The sequence below is a fragment of the Thalassophryne amazonica genome, chromosome 1 (genome assembly GCF_902500255.1).
Source record: "Thalassophryne amazonica chromosome 1, fThaAma1.1, whole genome shotgun sequence".
Classification (NCBI taxonomy): Eukaryota; Metazoa; Chordata; class Actinopteri; order Batrachoidiformes; family Batrachoididae; genus Thalassophryne; species Thalassophryne amazonica.
In genome coordinates, this window is record NC_047103.1 from 87,615,371 (window position 1) to 87,641,708 (window position 26,338).

At 44.1% G+C, this 26,338-nt stretch overlaps 1 protein-coding gene across 1 annotated transcript in view; it reads right to left on the minus strand.

Annotated features, from left to right (window-relative positions):
- scospondin (subcommissural organ spondin) overlaps positions 1-26,338 on the minus strand; it is an 852,118-nt gene that overhangs the window by 493,207 nt on the left and 332,573 nt on the right. The window contains 3 exon segments of the mRNA XM_034168739.1: positions 2,671-2,840; positions 2,951-3,030; positions 3,159-3,329. Of these exon segments, the coding sequence (XP_034024630.1) occupies positions 2,671-2,840; positions 2,951-3,030; positions 3,159-3,329 (421 nt within the window).

A 26,338-nucleotide genomic window follows, 5' to 3' on the forward strand; every position in this document is an offset into this window, starting at 1 on the left:
CCATGATCAAACTTAAACACATGCACACATGCATGGATACACACATATATGTACACAGATGTCACATTTCTTAATATACTGTGACGAGCTGCGTGGAAGAATAGAAACTGAGCCAGACCTTTTTGTCCCTTCTGCATTCTGCCACAAGCAGGTGTTTTTGTTATTTTACCCACCCACAAACGGAGATGGTTGCAGAAGACATCAAAAGCACTACACACTCATGGTAACACCAACATGACACTTAACTAAACTGACTGAACCAATTGAATTACAAAAACACAATAAATCAATAACACTAACAACACTGTTAAACTAACATGAACCATAATAACAACATGTAAATTGCCAAAAAGCCTGAACTCCCATGGTGCACTGCAGCACAGCATCCATTGTTCATTGTTGTTAATATCGCTAATTTCTCCAAAAATATTAGTCTTATCAACTTTCCAATTTTGCAGCGTTCAGCCATGACAGCAAATGTCTGCTCTCCTTAGCCATACACATGCACACAGATACCACTTGGCTATTATGACTGACAGACAGACAGAGACAGACAGACAGACAGAGACAGACAGATCTTATCCCATGGCTGTTCATGTATCACGCCCTGTATCATGCCCTGATGTATCTGTATCAGATACAGGGCGTGATACATAAACAAACATGTAATAAGATATTTATCACATATTACAACAAAAACAAAGAACAAGAACCATATCGTTAACCCCATTTGTCAAGTTCCACCGGAGAAAGAAAAAGGAGCCCACTCTTCTCCTTCTTGTTTCCACTCAGCCATTCAGTGAACAAGTTCACATCACTCTCTGTTTTCCTGGTGGTGTTTTTGTTTTTATGTCTCTCTATAAAGTCATGAGTGTCCTCTTCACTAACTTCTGGTATCTCACAACTTCAGTATGAGACTCAACTTATAGCTGCTAGGGAGGCTAAAACTCACCCTGATCAGACATCTTAGTTGAATGAAATGATCTGGATCCTACACTTGTCACCAAGGGGGAAGAGAAATGGGGGCTCCTGACTGGATGAAATGCAAGGCGATACAAAGCCTGGTATTTTAAATGTACGAGGGCTGTCCGTAAAGTATAGGTCCTTTTATTTTTTTCTAAAACTATATGGATTTCATTCATATGTTTTTACGTCAGACATGCTTGAACCCTCGTGCGCATGCGTGAGTTTTTCCACGCCTGTCGGTGATGTCATTCGCCTGTGAGCACTCCTTGTGGGAGGAGTCGTCCAGCCCCTCGTCGGAATTCCTTTGTCTGAGAAGTTGCTGAGAGACTGGCGCTTTGTTTGATCAAATTTTTTCTAAACCTGTGAGACACATCGAAGTGGACATGGTTCGAAAAATTAAGCTGGTCTTCAGTGAAAATTTTAACAGCTGATGAGAGATTTTGAGGTGATTCTGTCGCTTTAAGGACTTTTCACGGTGCGAGACGTCGCGCAGCGCTCTCAGGCGGCGTCAACAGCCTGTTTCAAGCTTAAAACCTCCACATTTCAGGCTTTATTGATCCAGGACGTCGTGAGAGAACAGAGAAGTTTCAGAAGAAGTCGGTTTCAGCATTTTATCCGGATATTCCACTGTTAAAGGAGATTTTTTTTAATGAAAGACGTGCAGGCGGATTGCAGCGTCGGCTCGCAGCCGCCGCGACGCTCCGCCACAACACCTCTGTTGGAAGCCTTGAGGACAAGTTGGAACATCTCCAGCTGATAAACAATTTCTCATATACTCACTCCACTGAAAGCCATCAAAAGCCGCCTGGATTTTACAAATGGTTATCAACACGGAGGTGTTTTTCCTGTGCCGCCGCGCCGTGTCGGCTGCGTCCCGACGCGCGGACCCGTCCGCACGTCTTTCATTAAAAAAATCTCCTTTAACAGTGGAATATCCGGATAAAATGCTGAAACCGACTTCTTCTGAAACTTCTCTGTTCTCTCACGACGTCCTGGATCAATAGAGCCTGAAATGTGGAGGTTTTCAGCTTGAAACAGGCTGATGACGCCGCCTGAGAGCGCAGCGCAACGTCTCGCACCGTGAAAAGTCCTTAAAGCGACAGAATCACCTCAAAATCTCTCATCAGCTGTTAAAATTTTCACTGAAAACCAGCTTAATTTTTCGAACCATGTCCACTTCGATGTGTCTCACAGGTTTAGAAAAAATTTTGATCAAACAAAGCGCCAGTCTCTCAGCAACTTCTCAGACAAAGGAATTCCGACGAGGGGCTGGACGACTCCTCCCACAAGGAGTGCTCACAGGCGAATGACGTCACCGACAGGCATGGAAAAACTCACGCATGCGCACGAGGGTGCAAGCATGTCTGACGTAAAAACATATGAATGAAATCCATATAGTTTTTGAAAAAAATAAAAAGGACCTATACTTTACGGACAGCCCTCGTATTTTTTTGTATCGCCCTGTTTTAAGATTTGTATTGCCCTGATTTTATTGTCAGTTTCCAGGGCAGTAAAATTGATAGGAAAAGTGTATGACTTATCAGTCTTATTTTTTCTTGTATCTCATGAGAGCTGGTTTACGAGTATAAGGCAGATTTTTGCTGTAATATGTAATAAATATATATATATGCACACACACATATAAAACCGTTTTTCTGTAAGTGCATACAGTAAATGTACACTGTGTGTATGGATTCTTCTAACCATTCGTTACAGCCATCGGGAGCTGTGATGGTCTCTCCTGGCTCAATGTGGTGTCCAGAGCTGAGGTCGAGACAGGGACACATTTCTCTCTCAACACAAAGTGTCCTATTAGCAGACAGGACTTTTCCCTCAGTACAGTAACACCCTGCCTCACAACGCCACTCGCAGTGCTAGGAAACAGAGGGAAAAAAAAAGCTCTGATACACAACACCGCTGTTTGAATCCATGTGTCATGACATTTAAATGAGTACAAGATCAGAGTTGGAGCTATGCTACTTACTGTGAGGTCATCACAGGAACGAGGGCAAGAGGGGCCACAGCTGCTGAACACAGTACCTGGAACCTGGGAACATGGTGCCACTGGGGAAAAAACCCACAATGTTGTACAATGTTGACTCACAATGTACTGTAGCGTTCTGTAAATAAAACTGCATACATGTAGCACACACTCTTATAGTCCGAACAATCATTACACACTGCACATGTACCTGGGCAGTGGTTGGTATTACAGGTCACAACCTCAGTTCCAAGCCCCTCACAGTAGTCGCCCTCGCCCTCTGGGCTCGGGCTGTTGCATTCTCTCCTCCGACTCTTAAAACCTCCACTACATGATGTGGTACACTCTGTCCAGTTGCTCCACTGACTCCAGCCACCATCACCTGTTTTGGGGGACATCATGATGAAATCATTGATTAAAAAAAAGGATTCCCCCAAAAATTGGAACTTTTTTTGTTCCAGACCTGTTTTTCATTAAACGTCTGCTTGAAATGCTTAGATTTCATGGCTTCATGCAGATCCACTACAAAACCAAAACTTGGCCCCATTAAAAAACATTAGTTTATCAGCCATGAAACCATTTTTTAAAATAAATCTTGTTTCCATGTTGAATACAGTTAGAGTACTGCACACTAGTAGTGTGATAAACATGCGTACTGTGTGTGAGTGAGACAGCCACTAACTGTGTGGTCATCAGACAACAAAAGGCAAATTCAAGGCCTGGCTCGATAAACTTCGGCCGTCTTCGGCCAAAGCATACAGGGTTCACCACTTATCACTTCGTTTCTGCTTCAAACTACACTTCAGTCATCATCTATCTCAGTGACAGATATCTGAAGCTTTTGTACAACAATCATTTCAGCGTTATTTCATCATAAAAGAAAGAGGAAACAATCAGAGTGCTATTCAGGCTGCTAGCTGATGCGTTCACTGGGCGTCTGTCATTTCAAAGCGTCACCAAGTATCGCCTCCTTTCTGCTTTAAACGGCCCCGTTTCTGCTTAAAACTGACATTAGAATGATTTAAGAGGTTTTACATGTGATGGTTAATAATCCCATTAATCCATTTGATTGCTTTGGGTGAAGAGACTGTCTCAGACAAGCTGCTGTGGTCCAAAATGATGCATGCGCAGTAGACGCAGGGCGGACCACTTTTTAGGGGCAGAACATTCGGTCTGCAACACCGGTTCTTGCATCAGCTGTACTGCCTTCAACAAAATTCACCAAAAATAAAAAAGAAAAAGAAAAAATTGATGAAGGCCGATTTCAGCATGTGGGCGAGGATGATAAACTAATGTTTGTTTGTTTGTTTATTTATCAATGGGGCCTTACCTGTATCAGCTTACCAATTTCTTGTTAAGAACAGAAATCAATGTTATGGAATTATAGCAAAATTAACTTGTGCAGTATGCCAAAGGATTAATAATGGCCACCACAATTTTTACCTCGAGCAAATGACAGAGGTGGACAGGCAAAATCTTGATTTTTGTTCTCCATGTAGCCTGTATGACTTTACATGCAGAGGGAGGTAAAGCACTACATTTACTCCGTTACATGCACTTGAGAAATGTTTTCTTTTGAAAAATTGCACACTTCAAAGGAGGTGTTTAGGAGAGCACTTTTTACTCCTAGTCAATTATATTTGTCATGAAAAAAATGTACTTCTACAAATTCCAATAATGCTGGCTTTTGAACTTTGCGCTGGTAACAATCTGGATGGTCTTTTTCCTCTTTTGTCCAGAGGACATGACGTCTATGATTTCCAAAAGATTTGAAATAGTTTAACAATGGATGGAGCCATTTTTTGTAATTGGAGTACATTGCAAACAAATGGTTATAGTACACTAAAGTGCAGAAAAAAATAATTCTGGTGGTAATAATGGACGTAGATTAAATAATATTTAGTATTGTGTGACATCTCCTGCCCCACACAAATATTTATGGAACTACCAATTATATATTTTCTTAACATCAATCATAAATATTGTGCACATGGCTAAGATACTGACATTGGATTGTTTATACCACACGAGGAAGCAAAATCTATTTGTAACATATGATACAGGATTTCCCTCATCAATTCAGTTCTGCACAGATATTGCCTCAAGGTGACATGAAGCTTGGCCCCAACTTTCAATGCAATGCTACAATAAGGTTCAAGAGCATCCACACAGGAACATCCATAACCTTGCAAGAACATACCTATCATGTTCTCCTAGGGTTATCCTAATGTTTCTTGAAACATATTTAGTAACGTTGAGAGGATAAAAGAATTGTACCAATTGGCCAGATGAAGGGACAGAACTGAAAAGGATGTGCAGCAGGTTAGGGTGCTAAAAGCTGCAGATGGTAATGTGCTGACATGTGAGGAGAGTGTGTTGAAAAGGTGGACAGAATATTGTGAGAAGCTGATGAATGAAGAAAATGAGGGAGGAAAAAGGCTGGATGATGTGGAGAGAATAAATCAGGAAGTGCAAGTGATAAGTAAGGATTAAGTAAGGGTAGTTATGAAGAGGATGAAAAATGGAAAGGCAGTTGGTCTAGATGACATTCCAGTGGAGGGTTAGAAATGTTTAGGAGAGATAGCAGTGGAGTTTCTAACCAGATTTTTTTAATAAAATCCTGGAAAATGGGAGGATGCCCGAGGAGTGGAGACAAAGTGCGCTGGTTCCTATTGTTAAGAATGGGTGATGTGCAGGGCTGCAGTAACTACATTGGCATAAAATTGATCAGCCACAGCATGTCGTCATGGGAAAGCGTAATAGAAGGTAGGCTTAGAAAACTGATGAAGATCTGTCAGCAGCAATATGGTTTAATGCAGAGAAGAAACACTCCATATGCAATGTCTAATCAGCATCTTGATATGCCACATCTGTGAGGTGGGATGGATTATCTCGGCAAAGGATCAGACCTGATCAGGTCATCACAGACCTGAATAATGAAACGCTGTGATGATTTAAACTTTTAAAGCGGCAGTCCACAGCAAATCAACTGTGATCAGACCTGAATGAAGTGACCTGTTAAAAGTTTAAAAAGACACAGCCCTTCATTCGGGTCTGATCACACCTGATTGATCAGGTCGTCTGATGATCACACCGACAGCGACGGCACTTTAAAAGTTTAAGTCATTGAAAATCAGGAGCTTTATGTGGATATGTCTCCAGCAGTCTGTAATTGTGAACTGAACTGAAATGAACAGGTCAGACTTTATATTTTTTCCCGTGTGAATGAAACAGTCTGTCTGCATGAGGATGCAGCTTTCAGCCAATCAGTGGCCAGCATTAACGGACGTATTTAAGCCCCCGTCACACATAGCAAGAACATAGAGGAGCCATTCCGACATGGCAAATATTGACATTATCTGACGCAGTCGGTAACAAAAGAGGCACGGCCAGCTGTGGTCCAAATGCATCTGGAGTACCTCATCCACACCTGCACGATGGCATCCGAAGCCTAAGTAGACAGCAGGTGGATGACACAGATTGCTGTCAAACAGCCATAAAAGGTGCTGCATACTGCCCGATCTCCAAAAGTCTGCAGAGCAGACCAGAGCGCTGTTTTCCTCACGCACGTCTGCGCACGTGTGCGTGGCACACCTGCACTCTGTACACACACATGGGGCTGTAATTATCACTCAGCTGGGTGTGTGTGTGTGTGTGTGTGTGTGTATGTGTGTGCATAACACTGCATGGGCCACATGTGCCCCGCCCACGCCTGCCATTGGACAAGTGGACTGCTTCGCTCCACACTTTTCTGGCAGTTGGACCATGCAGTCCCTCAGACAGAGCCTCCAGGGAACTTTCTTCTTTCTTGTTTGACTACTTCAGCAGCAGAACGCAACTCGGGACACTGCAATGGTTGGATTATCACATGGAATTAATTTTTCTTTTGGGTGAGAGTATTCTCACCACAGGCTGCTGTCCCAGCTTCATGGCACTGTGAAACACTCCTGGAGCGCTGTTGGAGGAAAGATGCATGTTTATTAATGCACTGTAATGGCCTGGCACAAGCACCATGTTATCTCTCCTACAGAGTTAATATTATATGTGACACTGCAGGTCATACGGGCAGGCATACTGTGCCAGATCCATTTGGAAGTTCACTCGTATGCGCTCAAATCGTTTCGGATCATGTTTTGCTGTCATCAGAATATGTAAATTGCAGTTAGATGATCCTCAGGTAACACATGGATCGCTGTCAGATGGGTGTCCCATCTCGGCCGTACCTGGAGAATTAGAGTATGAACATGTGCGTCACATAGCCAGAATCACGCAGAATGGCATCAGAATGACGAATCGGCGCATATCCGAAAAGTGTTGGATTTCAGTTCCAAAATGTTCTGACAGCCATCTGCAGAAATCCACACACTTGGTCAAAATCAGTCGGCAGCCCCGAGTGTCATGCACATGTTCAAAACCATCTGGGCGCCGTCGAGATGGGACACCTATCCGATGGCGGTCCATGTGCAGTCTGAGGACCACCTCACCGCAATTTACATTTTCCGACGTTGGCAAAATGGGATCCAAATGATTTGAGCACATACGAGGGAACCTCAAGATGGATCTGGCACCGCAAAGCCTGCCGGTATGATCTGCACGTGCCACATATAACAATGTCCACCCCCCGGAGTGCAAAGGAACTGTTGAAATGTTTTGAAATGTATATGGCAGGCTTCATCATGATAATAATTATGAATTATTATCATGTACAGTGAATGTGAACAGCAGTTATCAATTTGAAAGCACCATGCACTACTGTGCGCATGCCACCGCACATCCAAAAAGGCTGTTTTATCCACAATAGACCTCACAGGACAGATATTTGTCCATTCCTTCCCATGGGCGATGTAAATAATGTGAACTATTGTCTCCATCATATCTGTATATAACACTGGCAGCTGCACCTCTCTGTGGTACACAGTAACGCGTCATTGCACGCGTCAGGCTCGGAGTGGCACGGATCTCACGCTGTAATAAATGATCATCTTCTAACTCCGAAGGAGATATGAACTGTTGTGCCAGGCCGTGACAGCATTAAGGAATATGAATCTCATCTCCAACAGCGGTCCAAGAGTGTTTCACAGCGCATACATGGACGTGGAGCCAAAACCGGCAGCCTGTGGTTAAAGTCCTCTCACCCAAAATAAAAATTAATTCCCATGTGATAATCCAACCATCACGGTGTCCAGAGTTGTATGCTCCTGAAGTGAGTAAAAAAGAAAAAAGAAATTAAAGCGAGGAACACAGCACTCCCTCCCACTATGGTCCCGTGTTTGCCATCCAGACATTTAGACATTGGGCAGTCTTCAGTGCCTTTTATGGCCGTCTGACAGCAGTCTGTGTCATCTACCTGTTGTCTACAATCGCTTTGGATGCCATCGTGCAGGTGTGGACGAGGTAAATCAGATGCGTTCTGACACTGCTGACCAAGCCTCGTTTCATCCCGAGTATGTCAGATTATGGCAATATTTGCTGTGTCGGGCTGGTTCCTGCCCATTCTTACTTTGTGTGACTGGTGCTTTACCCTTAACATAATTAGACTTATGCCAGTGTTTTTGAATATGATTGGCATACGCTGGCTAAATTGTCAAGGTGTGACAGGGACATAATATATAAAGTAGAATAGATTACACTATACGAGGTCTGAGAGAAAAGTATCGGACCTTTTTATTTTTTCAAAAACTATATGGATTTGAATCACGTGCAATTACATCAGACAAGCTTGAACTCTCGTGGGCATGCCAGAGTTTTTTCACGCCTGTCGGTTACGTCATTCGCCTGTGGGCAGGCTTTGAGTGAGGAGTGGTCCACCCCTCCCATCGGAATTCCTTTGTCTAACAACTTGCTGAGGGACTGGCGCTTTGCTTTATCAAAATTTTTTCAGAATCTGTGATGCAGATCGAAGTGGACACCATTTGAGAAATTCAGCTGGTTTTCGGTGAAAATTTTAACAGCTGATGAGAGATTATGGAGTCTTACTGTCGCTTTAAGGACTTCCCACGGAGCAGGACGTCGCGCCACACTCTGAGGAGCCGTCGTCAGCCTGTTTTGAGCTAAAAACCTCCAAATTTAAGCCTCTGTTGACCCAGGACGTCGTGAGAGAACAGAGAAGTTTCAGAAGAGCTCGGGATCAGCAGTTTATCCGGACATTCCACTGTTAAAGGAGATTTTGGAATGAAAGACGTGCGGACGGATTGGCGCGTCGGCAGGCAGCCAGCGCGCCGCCACAGGAAAAACACCTCCGTTGGAAGCCTTAAGGACAAGTTGGAACATGTCCAGCTGTTAAACAATTTCTCAGATACTCACTCTACTGAAAGCCATCAAAAGCCGCCTGGTTTTTACAAATGGTTATCAACACGGAGGTGTTTTTCCTGTGGCGGCACGCTGTGCCGGCTGCCTGCCTTACCCACACACACACACACACACACACACATACGAGGTCTGTCAATAAAGTCAACCAACTCAACCAACTTTTTTTTCTTATATAGCGCCAAATCACAACAAACAGTTGCCCCAAGGCGCTCCATATTGTAAGGCAAGGCCATACAATAATTATGAAAAACCCCAACGGTCAAAACGACCCCCTATGAGCAAGCACTTGGCCACAGTGGGAAGGAAAAACTCCCTTTTAACAGGAAGAAACCTCCAGCAGAACCAGGCTCAGGAAGGGGCAGTCTTCTGCTGAGACTGGTTGGGGCTGAGGGAAAGAACCAGGAAAAAGACATGCCGAGAAGGGGGGCAGAGATCGATCACTAATGATTAAATGCAGAGTGATGCATACGGAGCAAAAAGAGAAAGAAACAGTGCATCATGGGAACCCCCCCACAGTCTATGTCTAAAGCAACATAACCAAGGGATGGTCCAGGGTCACCTGATCCAGCCCTAACTATAAGCCTTAGCGAAAAGGAAAGTTTTAAGCCTAATCTTAAAAGTAGAGAGGGTATCTGTCTCCCTGATCTGAATTGGGAGCTGGTTCCACAGGAGAGGAGCCTGAAAGCTGAAGGCTCTGCCTCCCATTCTACTCTTACAAACCCTAGGAACCAAAAGTAAGCCCGCAGTCTGAGAGCGAAGAGCTCTAATGGGGTAATATGGTACTACGAGGTCCCTAAGATAAGATGGGACCTGATTATTCAAAACCTTATAAGTAAGAAGAAGAATTTTAAATTCTATTCTAGAATTAAGAGGAAGCCAATGAAGAGAGGCCAACACGGGTGAGATATGCTCTCTCCTGCTAGTCCCCGTCAGTACTCTAGCTGCAGCATTCTGAACCAACTGAAGGCTTTTTAGGGAACTTTTAGGACAACCTGATAATAATGAATTACAATAGTCCAGCCTAGAGGAAATAAATGCATGAATTAGTTTTTCAGCATCACTCTGAGACAAGACCTTTCTGATTTTAGAGATATTGCGTAAATGCAAAAAGGCAGTCCTACATATTTGTTTAATATGCGCTTTGAATGACATATCCTGATCAAAAATGACTCCAAGATTTCTCACAGTATTACTAGAGATCAGGGAAATGCCATCCAGAGTAACGATCTGCTTAGACACCATGCTTCTAAGATTTGTGGGGCCAAGTACAATAACTTCAGTTTTATCTGAGTTTAAAAGCAGGAAATTAGAGGTCATCCATGTCTTTATGTCTGTAAGACAATCCTGCAGTTTAGCTAATTGGTGTGTATCCTCTGGCTTCATGGATAGATAAAGCTGGGTATCATCTGCGTAACAATGAAAATTTAAGCAATACCGTCTAATAATACTGCCTAAGGGAAGCATGTATAAAGTGAATAAAATTGGTCCTAGCACAGAACCTTGTGGAACTCCATAATTAACTTTAGTCTGTGAAGAAGATTCCCCATTTACATGAACAAACTGTAATCTATTAGACAAATATGATTCAAACCACCGTAGCGCAGTGCCCTTAATACCTATGACATGCTCTAATCTCTGTAATAAAATTTTATGGTCAACAGTATCAAAAGCAGCACTGAGGTCCAACAGAACAAGCACAGAGATAAGTCCACTGTCCGAAGCCATAAGAAGATCATTTGTAACCTTCACTAATGCTGTTTCTGTACTATGATGAATTCTAAAACCTGACTGAAACTCTTCAAATAGACCATTCCTCTGCAGGTGATCAGTTAGCTGTTTTACAACTACCCTCTCAAGAATCTTTGAGAGAAAAGGAAGGTTGGAGATTGGCCTATAATTAGCTAAGATAGCTGGGTCAAGTGATGGCTTTTTAAGTAATGGTTTAATTACTGCCACCTTAAAGGCCTGTGGTACATAACCAACTAACAAAGATAGATTGATCATATTTAAGATTGAAGCATTAAATAATGGTAGGACTTCCTTGAGCAGCCTGGCAGGAATGGGGTCTAATAAACATGTTGATGGTTTGGATGAAGTAACTAATGAAAATAACTCAGACAGAACAATCGGAGAGAAAGAGTCTAACCAAATACCGGCATCACTGAAAGCAGCCAAAGATAACGATACGTCTTTGGGATGGTTATGAGTAATTTTTTCTCTAATAGTCAAAATTTTGTTAGCAAAGAAAGTCATGAAGTCATTACTAGTTAAAGTTAATGGAATACTCAGCTCAATAGAGCTCTGACTCTTTGTCAGCCTGGCTACAGTGCTGAAAAGAAACCTGGGGTTGTTCTTATTTTCTTCAATTAGTGATGAGTAGAAAGATGTCCTAGCTTTACGGAGGGCTTTTTTTATAGAGCAACAAACTCTTTTTTCCAGGCTAAGTGAAGATCTTCTAAATTAGTGAGACGCCATTTCCTCTCCAACTTACGGGTTATCTGCTTTAAGCTACGAGTTTGTGAGTTATACCACGGAGTCAGACACTTCTGATTTAAAGCTCTCTTTTTCAGAGGAGCTACAGCATCCAAAGTTGTCTTCAATGAGGATGTAAAACTATTGACGAGATACTCTAACTCCCTTACAGAGTTTAGGTAGCTACTCTGCTCTGTGTTGGTATATGACATTAGAGAACATAAAGAAGGAATCATATCCTTAAACCTAGTTACAGCGCTTTCTGAAAGACTTCTAGTGTAATGAAACTTATTCCCCACTGCAGGGTAGTCCAACAGGGTAAATGTAAATGTTATTAAAAAATGATCAGACAGAAGAGAGTTTTCAGGGAATACTGTTAAGTCTTCTATTTCCATACCATAAGTCAGAACAAGATCTAAAATATGATTAAAGTGGTGGGTGGACTCATTTACTTTTTGAGCAAAGCCGATAGAGTCTAATAATAGATTAAATGCAGTGTTGAGGCTGTCATTCTCAGCATCTGTGTGGATGTTAAAATCGTCCACTATAATTATCTTATCTGAGCTAAGCACTAAGTCAGACAAAAGGTCTGAAAATTCACAGAGAAACTCACAGTAACGACCAGGTGGACGATAGATAATAACAAATAAAACTGGTTTTTTGGGACTTCCAATTTGGATGGACAAGACTAAGAGACAAGCTTTCAAATGAATTAAAGCTCTGTCTAGGTTTTTGATTAATTAATAGGCTGGAATGGAAGATTGCTGCTAATCCTCCACCCCGGCCCGTGCTACGAGCATTCTGACAGTTAGTGTGACTCGGGGGTGTTGACTCATTTAAACTAACATATTCATCCTGCTGTAACCAGGTTTCTGTTAGGCAGAATAAATCAATACGTTGATCAATTATTATATCATTCACCAACAGGGACTTAGAAGAGAGAGACCTAATGTTTAATAGACCACATTTAACTGTTTTAGTCTGTGGTGCAATTGAAGGTGCTATATTATTTTTTCTTTTTGAATTTTTATGCTTAAATAGATTTTTGCTGGTTATTGGTGGTCTGGGAGCAGGCACCGTCTCTACGAGGATGGGGTAATGAGGGGATGGCAGGGGGAGAGAAGCTGCAGAGAGGTGTATAAGACCACAGCTCTGCCTCCTGGTCCCAACGCTAGACAGTCACAGTTTGGAGGATCCAAAAAAATTGGCCAGATTTCTAGAAATGAGAGCTGCTCCCTCTAAAGTGGGATGGATGCCGTCTCTCCTAACAAGACCAGGTTTTCCCCAGAAGCTTTGCCAATTATCAATGAAGCCCACCTCATTTTTTGGACACCACTCAGACAGCCAGCAATTCAAGGAGAAACATGCGGCTAAACATGTCACTCCCGGTCTGATTGGGGAGGGGCCCAGAGAAAACTACAGAGTCCGACATTGTTTTTGCAAAGTTACACACCGATTTAATGTTAATTTTAGTGACCTCCGATTGGCGTAACCGAGTGTCATTACTGCCGACGTGAATTACAATCTTACCAAATTTACGCTTAGCCTTAGCCAGCAATTTCAAATGTCCTTCGATGTCGCCTGCTCTGGGCCCCGGAAGACAATTGACAATGGTTGCTGGTGTCGCTAATTTCACATTTCTCAAAACAGAGTCGCCAATAACCAGAGTTTGATCCTCGGCGAGTGTATCGTCGAGTGGGGAAAAACGGTTAGAGATGTGAACGGGTTGACGGTGTACACGGGGCTTCTGTTTAGGGCTACGCTTCCTCCTCACAGTCACCCAGTCAGCCTGCTTTCCCGACTGCACGGGATCTGCCAGGGGGGAACTAACGGCGGCTAAGCTACCTTGGTCCGCACCGACTACAGGGGCCTGGCTAGCTGTAGAATTTTCCACGGTGCGGAGCCGAGCCTCCAATTCGCCCAGCCTGGCCTCCAAAGCTACGAATAAGCTGCACTTATTACAAGTACCGTTACTGCTAAAGGAGGCCGAGGAATAACTAAACATTTCACACCCAGAGCAGAAAAGTACGGGAGAGACAGGAGAAGCCGCCATGCTAAATCGGCTAAGAGCTAGTAGCTGCACTAAGCTAGCGGATTCCCAAAAACACACAAAGTGAATAATGTGCAAATAATCCAGAGGTGATTCAGCAGAAGGAGTGCCCCAATCAAGGCACCAAACAGGCCATGAAGCAGCACAGGCAACGCACGACAACAGCGAATGCACGACAACGGTGCTAAAATAAAATAAAAAATAAATAAATAAAAACGAAAGCGTTAGCAAGCTAGTTAGCTTGCCAACGCTAATGAAAGTTAGCTGATAAAAGTGCTCCGTCGCGATGTTTCGACCGTTAGAGGTCTTCCTTAGGCGTTGGAGCACAGTAAAAAAGTAAAAAAAAGTAAAAAGGTAAAAAAGTCTTGAAAAAGACTGTTAGTTCAAGTCCAAAGCAGCAGGTAGCAGTCTCTGTGTAAACAGTCCCAACAGAGAGCCAAAATTCTGATGCAATCTCACTCCGAAGACCAAGTCTTCCAAACTTGCTCCATGAATCGATGCCGACACACACCATCTACAGGAGGAGGATTCACAGGATTAGGTCCTTTTTATTTTTTTTTCAAAAACTATATGGATTTCATTCATATGTTTTTACGTCAGACATGCTTGAACCCTCGTGCACATGCGTGAGTTTTTCCACGCCTGTCAGTGACATCATTCGCCTTTGAGCACTCCTTGTGGGAGGAGTCGTCCAGCCCCTCGTCGGAATTCCTTTGTCTGAGAAGTTGCTGAGAGACTGGCGCTTTGTTTGATCAAAATTTTTTCTAAACCTGTGAGGCACATCAAAGTGGACACGGTTCGAAAAATTAAGCTGGTTTTCGGTGAAAATTTTAACGGCTGATGAGAGATTTTGAGATGATACTGTCGCTTTAAGGACTACCCATGGAGCGGGACATCGCGCAGCGCTCCCAGGCGCCTTTGTCAGCCTGTTTCAAGCTGAAAACCTCCACATTTCAGGCTCTATTGATCCAGGATGTCGTGAGAGAACAGAGAAGTTTCAGAAGAAGTCGGTTTCAGCATTTTATCCGGATATTCCACTGTTAAAGGAGACGCTCCACCACAGGAAAAACACCTCTGTTGGAAGTCTTAAGCACAAGTTGGAACATGCCCAGCTGTTAAACAATTTCTCAGATACTCACTCCACTGAAAACCATCAAAAGCCGCCTGGATTTTACAAATGGTTATCAACACGGAGTTGTTTTTCCTGTGGCAGAGCATCGCGACAGCTGCGAGCCGATGCTGCAATCCGTCCGCACGTCTTTCATTAAAAAAATCTCCTTTAACAGTGGAACATCCGGATAAAATGCTGAAAGCGACTTCTTCTGAAACTTCTCTGTTCTCTCACGACGTCCTGGATCAATAGAGCCTGAAATGTGGAGGTTTTCAGCTTGAAACAGGCTGATGACGGCGCCTGGGAGCGCTGCGCGACATCCCGCGCCGTGGGAAGTCCTTAAAGTGACAGTATCACCTCAAAATCTCTCATCAGCCGTTAAAATTTTCACCGAAAACCAGCTTAATTTTTCGAACTGTGTCCACTGCGATGTGCCTCACAGGTTTAGAAAAACTTTTGATCAAACAAAGCGCCAGTCTCTCAGCAACTTCTCAGACAAAGGAATTCCGACGAGGGGCTGGATGACTCCTCCCACAAGGAGTGCTCACAGGCAAATCACGTCACCGACAGGCGTGGAAAAACTCACGCATGCGCACGAGGGTTCAAGCATGTCTGACATAAAACATATGAATGAAATCCACATAGTTTTTGAAAAAATAAAAAGGACCTATACTTTATTGACATCCCTCGTATGTATATATATATATATATATATATATATATATATATATATATATATATATATATATATACACATACATACATACATACAGTTGTATGCAAAAGTTTGGGCACCCCTGATAATTTTCATGATTTTCCTTTATAAATCATTGGTTGTCTGGATCAGAAATTTCAGTTAACTATATCATATAGCAGATGAACACACTGATATTTGAGAAGTGAAATGAAGTTTATAGGACTTACAGAAAGTATGCAATAATTATTTAAACAAAATTGGGCAGGTGCATAAATTTGGGCACCCTTGTCATTTTATTGATTTTAATATTTAGCATTAATTATTGGAACACAAAATTGGTTTGGTAAGCTCATTGACCTTTGACCTCCTTACACAGGTGAATCCAATCATGAGAAAGGGTATTTAAGGTGGCAATTTGCAAATGTTTCCCCTCTTTGCATCTCTTCTAATAAGTGGCAACATGGGAGCCTCTAAACAACTTTCAAATGACCTGAAAGAATAAAAAAAGCTTTTTCCACATGTTGTCTTTGTTTTTTTTACCATAAAATTACACTGAACAAGTATTTAGACATTTCGTTACTCATCTGAGAATTTGAATTTTCCGCCTCTGAGTTGAAATACTTTATTGCTGCGATGGATGTGACGTCATTCGAGTAGATGTCTCGCAGCGCCGCTCTGTTTACCAATATGGCAGACACGGACAGCGAAGGCATAGTGCGCGATTATAGCGAAGATTTAAGTGACATATCGATTGTTTTTGAAGAAGATGAGGAGGTTTCTGATGAAACGAAGCCACGGTAAAAATAATGAGCGGCTCCAAATCATGTATGCCTGTGAGCATGCCTTGTGGGAGGAGTGGTCCAGCCCCCTCGTCGGATTTTCATTGTCAGGAAATGGCGGAATGATTTAGGCTTTTTTTCCATCAGGACAAGTTGGGACATGCCCAGCTCTCCACAATTTCTCTTATACTCACTGGGCTGGTAAGCATTGAAAGCCGAGATAGGCATGTCCCAACTTGTCCCCTGGCACTTCAAAACAGAGGTGTTCCTTTGTCTCGCTCGATCAGCGAATCGGTCCTGACGTGTGAAGCCTCCGCGCGGCTTTCCATGACAAATTTTCTTGTTAAAAGTGAAATCTGCCAGAAAATGGCTGATGTCCAGCTCTTGTGATAACCACAGAAATCGCTCACGATGGTCCCGGCTCCACACAGCGATCTGTTTAGAAATGATGTGGTGTTTTCTGCCTCTCGATGGTGGCTCGGAGCGCGGCATGCCGTGTGCCATTGTGGGCCGTCCTTAAAGCTGTAGTAACAGTCCTTATTCTCTGTGAAGCCCGTAAAATTTTCACCGAAAGCCAGATACATTTTTCGAATGGTTTCCAGCTGCTTGTCTCTAACAGTTTCTGAAAAAATTCTGATGGAAAAAAAGCCCAAATTATTCCGCCATTTCCTCGCAATGAAACAATGACGAGAGGGGTGGACCAGTGCTCACTCAAAGCCTGCCCACAGGCGAATGACGCAACCGACAGGCGTGGAAAAACTCACGCATGCGCACGAAGGTTCAAGCTTGGCTGATGTAAAAACATATGAATCAAATCCATATAGTTTTTGAAAAAAATAAAAAGGTACGATACTTTTCTCACAGACCTCGTATGTAAAAACGTCATAGCGTGGCAGGGACACTTTAAGGTCCAAAGTGGCAGGCCAAGAAAAATCTCAGATAAGCTGAAGCGAAGGATGGTGAGAACAGTCATAGTCAACCGAGAGACCTGCTCCAAACACCTACAACATGATCTTGCTGCAGATAGTATCTCTGTGCATCATTCAACTATACAGCGAACTTTGCACAAAGAGATGCTGTATGATGCTGTAATGCAGAGGAAGCTTTTTCTGCATACATGCCACAAACAGAGTCGCTTGAGGTATTGCTGAAGCACATTTGGACAAGCCAGCTTCATTTTGGAATAAGGTGCTGTGGACTGATGAAACTAAAATTGAGTTATTTGGACATGACATAAGGGGCTGAAAAAGAACACAGCATTCCAAGAAAAACACTTGCTACCTACAGTAAAATTTGGAGGTGGTTCCATCATGCTGTGGGGCTGTGTGGCCAGTGCAGGTACTGGGAATCTTGTTAAAGCTGATGGTCACATGGATTCCAGTCAATATCAGCAGATTCTTGAGAACAGTGTTCATGAATCAGTGACAAAGTTTTTTTTTCACGTCTGCATATATAGTAATGATAAGTGCCACACTGGCAGAACCATTTATGAACATTAATACACATATATGCAATTTATTCTTGCAAGACAGAAGGTATGTAGTGCGTGAGTGAACGTGGTATGTGTGTGTGTGTGTGTGTGTGTGTGTGTGTGTGTGTGTGTGTGTGTGTGTGTGTGTGTGTGTGTGTGTGTGTGTGACCCTGACCCGCCCTTCCCGATCAGCCTTCAACATCCTACTCAAAGCCAACCGACAACTTCTATCAGGAAGGGCCGACCACCAAAACAACACGAAGACAGACAAGAACGAACGACAAGTGGTGAAGGCAATAACTGTTAAGTGAGACACTGAGGAGAGAGGGCCTCAACCATACAACCTAGCAGGACAAACAACCACACATGAACAAACAGTGACAGCAACAGTCTGTTGTCTAATTAGTGAGCATCCATACCCTAATCTAGGACACCAGAGTGTCCCTTTGGGTGCTCTCAATCCCTTTGAGAGCACCCAAAACCGAATTGTAGTGACGGACACAAACCATCCTCACACAGAGACCCAGATCACAGCTAAATATCCGATCACTACTGTGGCTGGTGTGTTGGGCCAAGACTAAAGTACAGAACCTTACCATATGACATGGACCACTCCGGCGCGTCGAAGCCATAAGGCCGGCCATGAGCGATGACAGCAATGGGCCCAGGACACGGGGCCCCAGGAGAAACCAGGATAAAAGGGCAGCGGAAGGGCACAGGGGCCAGGAAGGGCAGCCCCCAGAGCCACTGTTGCAGACAATGAACCAACAGGGGAGCAGCCCAGTGGCGCCGGAACGCACCCTCGACACCACCCCCCCACAGAGGCATGGGGAGCAGCACCATACACAAGGGAAGCACACAGGGCACCGGCAGAACCCACCAATAGGGGGGGACCCCAGAACCACACCACCAGGGCCACGGCCCCCGAAGGCTGGCACGAGCGGCGGCAAGGACGGAGGGCAAAGGAGCCACTGCAACCGAATCCAAAACACGGGCAGGGACCACCGAGCCATATGAGGGTGGGGCCCAGCCCCCAGACAAGAGGCAAGGCCCAACCCCCGGGGCCAGGAAGCACGAGGTCCCCATGACACCCAAGCCCCCCCCAGCACAGCCAGCAGGACCCCTCCAAACTCCCCCAGCCCCCAACCCACCCCGGGACCCACCCCAAACACCAAGGCCCAAGACCAGGAGACCGCCCGAGCGAGAGCGGGGCACCATCCTTCGGAGACCACGGCCCCCAACCCCCCAGCAGCCGGACCCCGGAGTGGCAGGGGCAGACAAGGAGCCAAAGGGAGACAGGTGGGCCCCACAAACCCAGAGGGAGAGGCCAGGACACGGGGGCCACATATACCCGAGCCCCGGGGAGATGCACCACCCCCCGCCCAGGTACCGGACTCCAACCCACCAACAGCAAAGCAGACAGATCCAACTGAAAAGGAACGATGGCCGCCCAGTCCCCCCCGCAACCACCACCCCCACCGCCAATAGGACTAGAAGCCCCGCGGCGTGACACCGGGGCCCCACAGCTAGGCCGGCCAGCCGGCCAGCCCCCCCCCAAGCACAGAGGCGCACCCACGCCCCGAAACGGAGGAGCTGAGGGGAGTGCTGGCCTGGGGAGCCAACAGGCAGCATCGGAAAGCAAACCCCCAGGCCCCCCAAAGTCCCACCCCCAACCCCAAATCCCCCAGCAAGTCCAGGACCCCACACCCAGACACTCGACCATCCCTGCACGCCCGGGCCGCACAGCCCCGCCACACCCGAGAGGCCAACCACTCTAAAAGACACAATCTCTCTCCTCCACCAATTCAATCATTTTCAAGAGAAAAAAAAAACACACATAGTATCAGTCTCTGACAACAAGAGTACTCCAAAGAACTGCAACCTGGATCTGCGGCACAAGGGAGAGAAAAGTCAGTAGGTCAACAATAAATATAAAGCTTGGGACTCCGGCGAGAGCGGCTGCATCTCCTCCTCTCTCCTCTATTTCTGCTACAACCTTCAAAGTCCCTACTTCACCAGGCTGTGAATTCTTCAAACTATATTGGATTAATCATGGTATTGATCAGCTGGTCTCTGAACGCTATTGACACCATTTTTTCTACAAGAAGATCAGGGCCGGGGGACTCTGCGTGCCAGGATGGAACTTACCCTGTGGGCTATGTTCTCGACGCCTGGGAGATTTGACGAGTCGCATACTTTGCGCCTTTCTCTGTGGAGGACGTCGAGGATTTATTCATATTAAGATTCATAGTCGGAGGGCTGGTACTTATTGGCTTATGTGCTGCCCTGACCTACCGGAAGATTGGCAAGACAGCTGCTGCCAAAACCACGACCCCACGCTTGTCCATCATGATTAATGAGTAGGGCAAGGCGATGCATTCTCAGACTGCGTTAACCCTTGAACTCAGATGCAAATTGGATAACATCTCAGAGCAAATGCGCGTCTTGCAGGGGAAGGTGAAGATTTCAGAGGCCAGAGAATTTTCATAATTGGGATTTGGTTTGTTCATGTGAAGCTGGAAAAGAGTTTTTCACTGCTCAACCACAAACACGGCAAGCTTATCAGCCTCTCAAGGATAAAATGCCCATTGTTTTTCCTCCAGAAGAATTGCTACGGCATTGGGAAGATTGGTTGCCTCCTTATCTCTCTTACTCCAGTACACAAGGACAAACAGACTCACACATGGATAAAGACTGAAGCATGCTCCACTTTCCCTCCTACCTCCACTCCTGCCCCCCATCACACACCCCATTCCGGCCACCGCTCACACCACCCCTTTCCCCTCCGGGGCTGCACGGTTTTAGCTGCGGCAGGTCCCCGTTTCCCCCCAAGCTAGCGACAGCGCGACTCCTGTTGCAGCGGCTACCACACACTCACATCGCCTCAATTTGGGAAACAGACTGTTTCAAATTTAGTGCACATAAACAATGTCAAATGTATATGTGTTGTCTTAATTCTGATGTGTGCCATTATTATGGTAAACAAGTAGTGGATTAATTGCTGTAGCTTGTCTGTGGAAATGTGAGTGTGGACGTAATCTCGTTGTTGTTACACTTGTAATGACAATGACAATAAATCTCATCCATCCATCCATCCATAATAGGAACAAATCAGAATCTAATATTAATACAGTACAGGTGCAAGAGTGGCATTCCCTAACAGGCAAAAAGAAAATATTTTTTTGTAATTAGACCTCCGAATTCAAATTTAATGAATTGATAAATAAGGACCATGTTTCATTCAATTGTGGAAATTGTTTTTTTTTTTTAAATGAAGCAGCTATTTTTTCCATTGATACATATTCGATAAGGAGGTTTGACCAGTGGTTAATATTGATTGTTTATTTTTCCAATTCAGCAAAATTGTTTTTTTTTTTTTTTGGCAATAGTCAGTGCTACAAGTATAGTTTTAGTTTGTTTAGTTGGCAGTTCAATAATTGTAGTGTCTCCAAGTAAACATAAATTAGGAGATAAGGAAATTCTACGAGGTCTATTAGAAAAGTATCCAACCTTATTATTTTTTTCAAAAACCATATGGATTTGAATCACGTGTGATTGCGTCAGACAAGCTTGAACCCTCGTGCGCATGCGTGAGTTTTTCCACGCCTGTCGGTTGCGTCATTCGCCTGTGAGCAGGCTTTGAGTGAGGAGTGGTCCACCCCCTCGGCGGATTTTCATTGTCAGGAAATGGTGGAATGATTTGGGCTTTTTTTCCATCAGAATTTTTTCAGAAACTGTTAGAGACTGGCAGCTGGAAACCATTCGAAAAATATATCTGGCTTTCGGTGAAAATTTTACGGGCTTCACAGAGAATAAGGACTGTTACTACAGCTTTAAGGACGGCTTTAAGGACAGCTTTAAGGACGGCTTTAAGGACGCTCGGCGTGCCCGCTCCGTGCCGCCATCGAGAGCCACAAACCACCGGATCATTTCTAAATGGATGGCTCTGTGGAGCCGGGACCGTCGTGTGCACTTTCTCTGGTTATCACAAGAGCTGGACATCAACCATTTTCTGGCAGATTTCACTTTTAACAAGAGATTTTGTCATGGAAAGCCGAGTGGAGGCTTCGCGCGTCACGATGGATTCGCTACTGGAGCAAGACAAAACCATCTCCGTTTTGGTCTCACAGGACGGCTTTGAGACGGCGTTCAGACAGCTGTCGGTGGTTTTTCCATTGAGTGATTATCCGAGAAATAGTGGATGTGCCTGGACATGCCAGAACATGTCCCGTGAAGCTTCATCACGGCGTTGTTTTGCGCCATGCGGCACCGCCGCGACGCGCGGAATTCCTCCGCACGTCTGTCTCAATGTGCCGAAAAAGTGCTGATGTCCACGTCTTTTCACAATTCCTGTGCTAGTCAGACGACGTCCCGGATAAAACACAGCGTCCAGTTTGGAAATGAACGGCACATTCCACTGTTACAGGAGTTTTTGTCATGGAAAGAGGAGCGGAGGCTTCGTGCGTTGCGGCGGTGCCGCATGGCGCACAGCAACGCCATGATGAAGCCTCACAGGACATGTTCTGGCATGTCCAGGCACATCCACAATTTCTCGGATAATCACTCGATGGAAAAACCACCGACAGCTGTCTGAACGCCATCTCAAAGCTGTCCTGTGAGACCAAAATGGAGGTGGTTTTGTCTCGCTCCAGTAGCGAATCCATCGTGACGCGCGAAGCTCGGCTTTCCATGACAGAATCTCTTGTTAAAAGTGAAATCTGCCGGAAAATGGTTGATGTCCAGCTCTTGTGATAACCAGAGAAATGGCACGCGATGGTCACGGATCCAGACAGCCATCCCTTTAGAAATGAAATGGTCGTTCAGCCTGTTGATGTTGGCCTCGGAGTGCGGTGCGCTCCACAGCCGCTGGGGGCCGTCCTTAAAGTGACAGTAACTCTTGTTATTCTCTACCAAGCCCGTAACATTTTCACCGATAGCCAGATAAATTTTTCTAATGGTTTCCAGCTGCCAGTCTCTAACAGTTTCTGAAAAAATTCTGATGGAAAAAAAGTCCAAATCATTCCGCCATTTCCTGACAAAAAAAATCCAACGAGGGGCTGGACCACTCCTCACTCAAAGCCTGCTCACAGGCGAATGACGCAATCGACAGGCGTGGAAAAACTCACGCACGCGCACGAAGGTTCAAGCTTGTCTGACGCAATCACACGTGATTCAAATCCATATGGTTTTTGAAAAAATAATAAGGTCGATTACTTTTCTAATAGACCTCGTATATCCCGAGATGGAGGACAATTTTTCAGTGACTTTTGACCAAAAACACTGGACAGGTGAGCAGAGCCAAAGGGCATGAAAATAGGTATCAGTGGTGTTTAGCTCACACTGGGCCTCATGTATCAACGTTGCGTACGGCAATATTTGAGCATACATGGGGTGTACACCAAAACGGCTGCGCTACTTGGCATTTATCAATGTGGTCGTTGGCGTTCACTGCGCTGAAAATATACACCAGGTCGAGAGGTGGCGTAAATTATACACCAAAATGATCCAGCGCTGGAATCCACATAAAAATGAAGATGATCAACATGATAAACAGTGCCATTATACAAATCAATGCATATGTTACATAAATAACACTTTCCTGATTATACTACATAATAATCAATACAAATCCCGCCTTTGCGGGATTGTTATGGAGCACGATCCGTGGTCACAGCGCTGACAGGAAGGAACGCGCTACACGCCTTTTTCTCCAGACTTCGAGCCTGAAGCCAGAGCAGCGCTGAGCTTAACTTCATGTGGTGTGATCGTTTTAGACTATGAAATTGATAATAACAACTGTAGTTCTGTCATTCTCTTAATTCGCCTGTGCTGCAGCCAGGTTTTTTCATCTCCATTCGGTTGTCACAATAAAATAAATACAGAAATACATTTAAAAAATAAAGAAATCTGACAGATTAGGCGTGTCTTATTAATTGAGGAGCAAATATCCACATGTCAAGAATTATTGACATGTGAAAAGAGAATACAGTGGTCCCTCGCTATAACGCCGTTCACCTGTCATGGCCTCGGAGTCTCGCGGAGTATTTAGTCCAATTTTGTTGCCTTTTTTTTTTACAGTGTTCTGTGTATCTGTTTATAAGAATCTTTTTGCCCAGAAGAGAAAAGAGCGCCAACAACTACTCATAACTGTGTTTGTCACACAGACACAGACACCTGCTGCAGCAAGATGTGAGTGGGAAAAGGCGCAGCGTCAGGACGCAGAGGCCCGATCTGTGAAATACTGGTGAGTCACTATTAATAATTTCTTATGTGTCCGACCTCGTTCGTTGATCTTAACGATCAACGAACGAGGTCGGATGAATGAATGAATAATTATTTATTGGAAAACGTCCTATTTTTATTTCTCAAACAAATGTTTGGGCCTGAAAACAGTTTGGTATTATTTTCCTACTAAGGTTTGAACTTTGAGAGTGTTTATACACGAGAGAAAAGTGAGAAAATGTTCATGCCTGATTGAGAAAGTGTATAAACTGTGTAGTGAGGGGTTTTACAGCTTTGAAACGTCTATAATAATTGTAAAAAATAACGCTGACTACGTCGCAGTTTCGCGTATTACGGGTTATTTTTTAGAACGTAACTCCAGCGATTAATGAGGGACCACTGTAACACTTTATTGATTATATACTACAAAACAATTGATACGACAGCTGCTTTTGACACTCTATTGGCATGCGTCGTGATTGGTGGAGTTCTTTTTCATTGCCGTCTTCCCGACTTCCATGTCATAAAATGAGGGTGTGTCTGAAGTGGAGTCTGAATATTTGTGGGCGTGTTTATTATAATTACGATCGTTTCCACCCGCCGCATTTATCAAGATCACGTCAGGCGTACGCCAGAAATGGGCAGGTGCGCACTGCTTGATACATGTCACGGTGACTTTGGTGTATTTCAAGTCTGAGAAGCCCATTTATATACATCTTACATTGTGTAATGTGTGTTCTATGAAGAATTTTGTATTGAATGAGTTGTAAGTTGGTATTTTTGTCACTGAAAATGTGTTTTTACAAATTTGTGTCCAGTGGTCAGGGTCAGAGGTGAGGAGGAAGTCCCCCCCTCCCCCATTTTAAGATGGGTAAATGTAAAGCAGTGTCCATGCATGATATTAACTTATATATCTTCGACAAGGTTTTCTTTATTGGGAGGAGGTTCTTGATGTCTGTCACGAATGTTGGTGGTTCTGGTGGGCAATGATGCGTCTGAATTTTTGACATCACAGCATACTTTACTGAATGAATAAAATGAATGAATGTAATGAATAAAATTTCCTCCTATAATTCCAAACCTCTGCATTAAGTTGTTAAATGGTATAAACCTGTTATTTTGAAAGAGGTGATGAAGATGACATGAAGAATCAGTGACAAAGTTGAAGCTGCACCGGGTCTGGATCTTTCAACAACCCTAAACACTGCTCAAAATCTACTAACGCATTCATGCAGAGGAACAAGTACAACATTCTGGAATGGCCACCTCAGTCCCCAGACCAGAATATCACTGAAAATCTGTGGTGTGATTTTAAGCGGGCTGTCCATGCTCGGAAAGCAACAAACCTGAGATTTATTGTAAAGAAGAATGGTCCAAAATATCTTCAACCAAAATCCAGACCATCATTAGAAGCTATAGGAAATGTCTGTGGAAGGAAAACGGAGCACCCAGAGGAAACCCACGCAAACACGGGCAGAACATGCAAACTCCACACAGAAAGGCCACAGGCAGAAACTGAACCCATGACCTTCTCGCTGTGAGGCACCAGTGTTAACCACTAAACCACCGTGCTGCCTATACATTCAGGGTTCTAGCTAGGATAAAATTTTAGCGTAGTGGTAATGTCGAGGGAGCAAAGCGATTCAAGCTAAAAACTGGCCACTCTAGGGGTACCCAAAAAGGAAACCCAGGTACGACAGCCCAAGTCCCTTCATCATGTACAGAAGGCTGGGGAAGTTTGTTGTGTGAGCCATCTCATTCTGGGTTAGCCAGTACATGGCCCTCAGTGAGGCAGTCGGAGTCCGTGGACATTTTTAAGTCAAGACTTAAAACCTATTTTTATTCTCTTTCTTATGAGTAGTTTTTATTTTGTTATGTTTTATTCTTTTACTTCTGTTTTTAATTAGGTATTTGAATTATTTTTATTTTTATTTCTTTATTTTAATTTTTTTATGTTGAACTGTTCTGTGTAAGGCACCCTGAGATGGCTTTTGTTGTAATTTGGCGCTTTATAAGCTGATTAAGTTGAAACTGAACAACATTTTATTGAGTCTTAAAGTAAATAAATATGAAATTGGTTACTGGATCCTTAAACTCTGGACATAATAAACTCTACATGGTGGATCCTTGATCTCTGGACATAAACAAAAATAAAATCTGTTAGTTTTTGTCAAAAGCATTTCCTTTCAGACATTATTATTGGCATGAATGTATTTCCATACCTATGAGCTGCAGCTCTTGCAGCTCTGCTGCAGGTCAGGTTTATAAAGAATGCAAGAC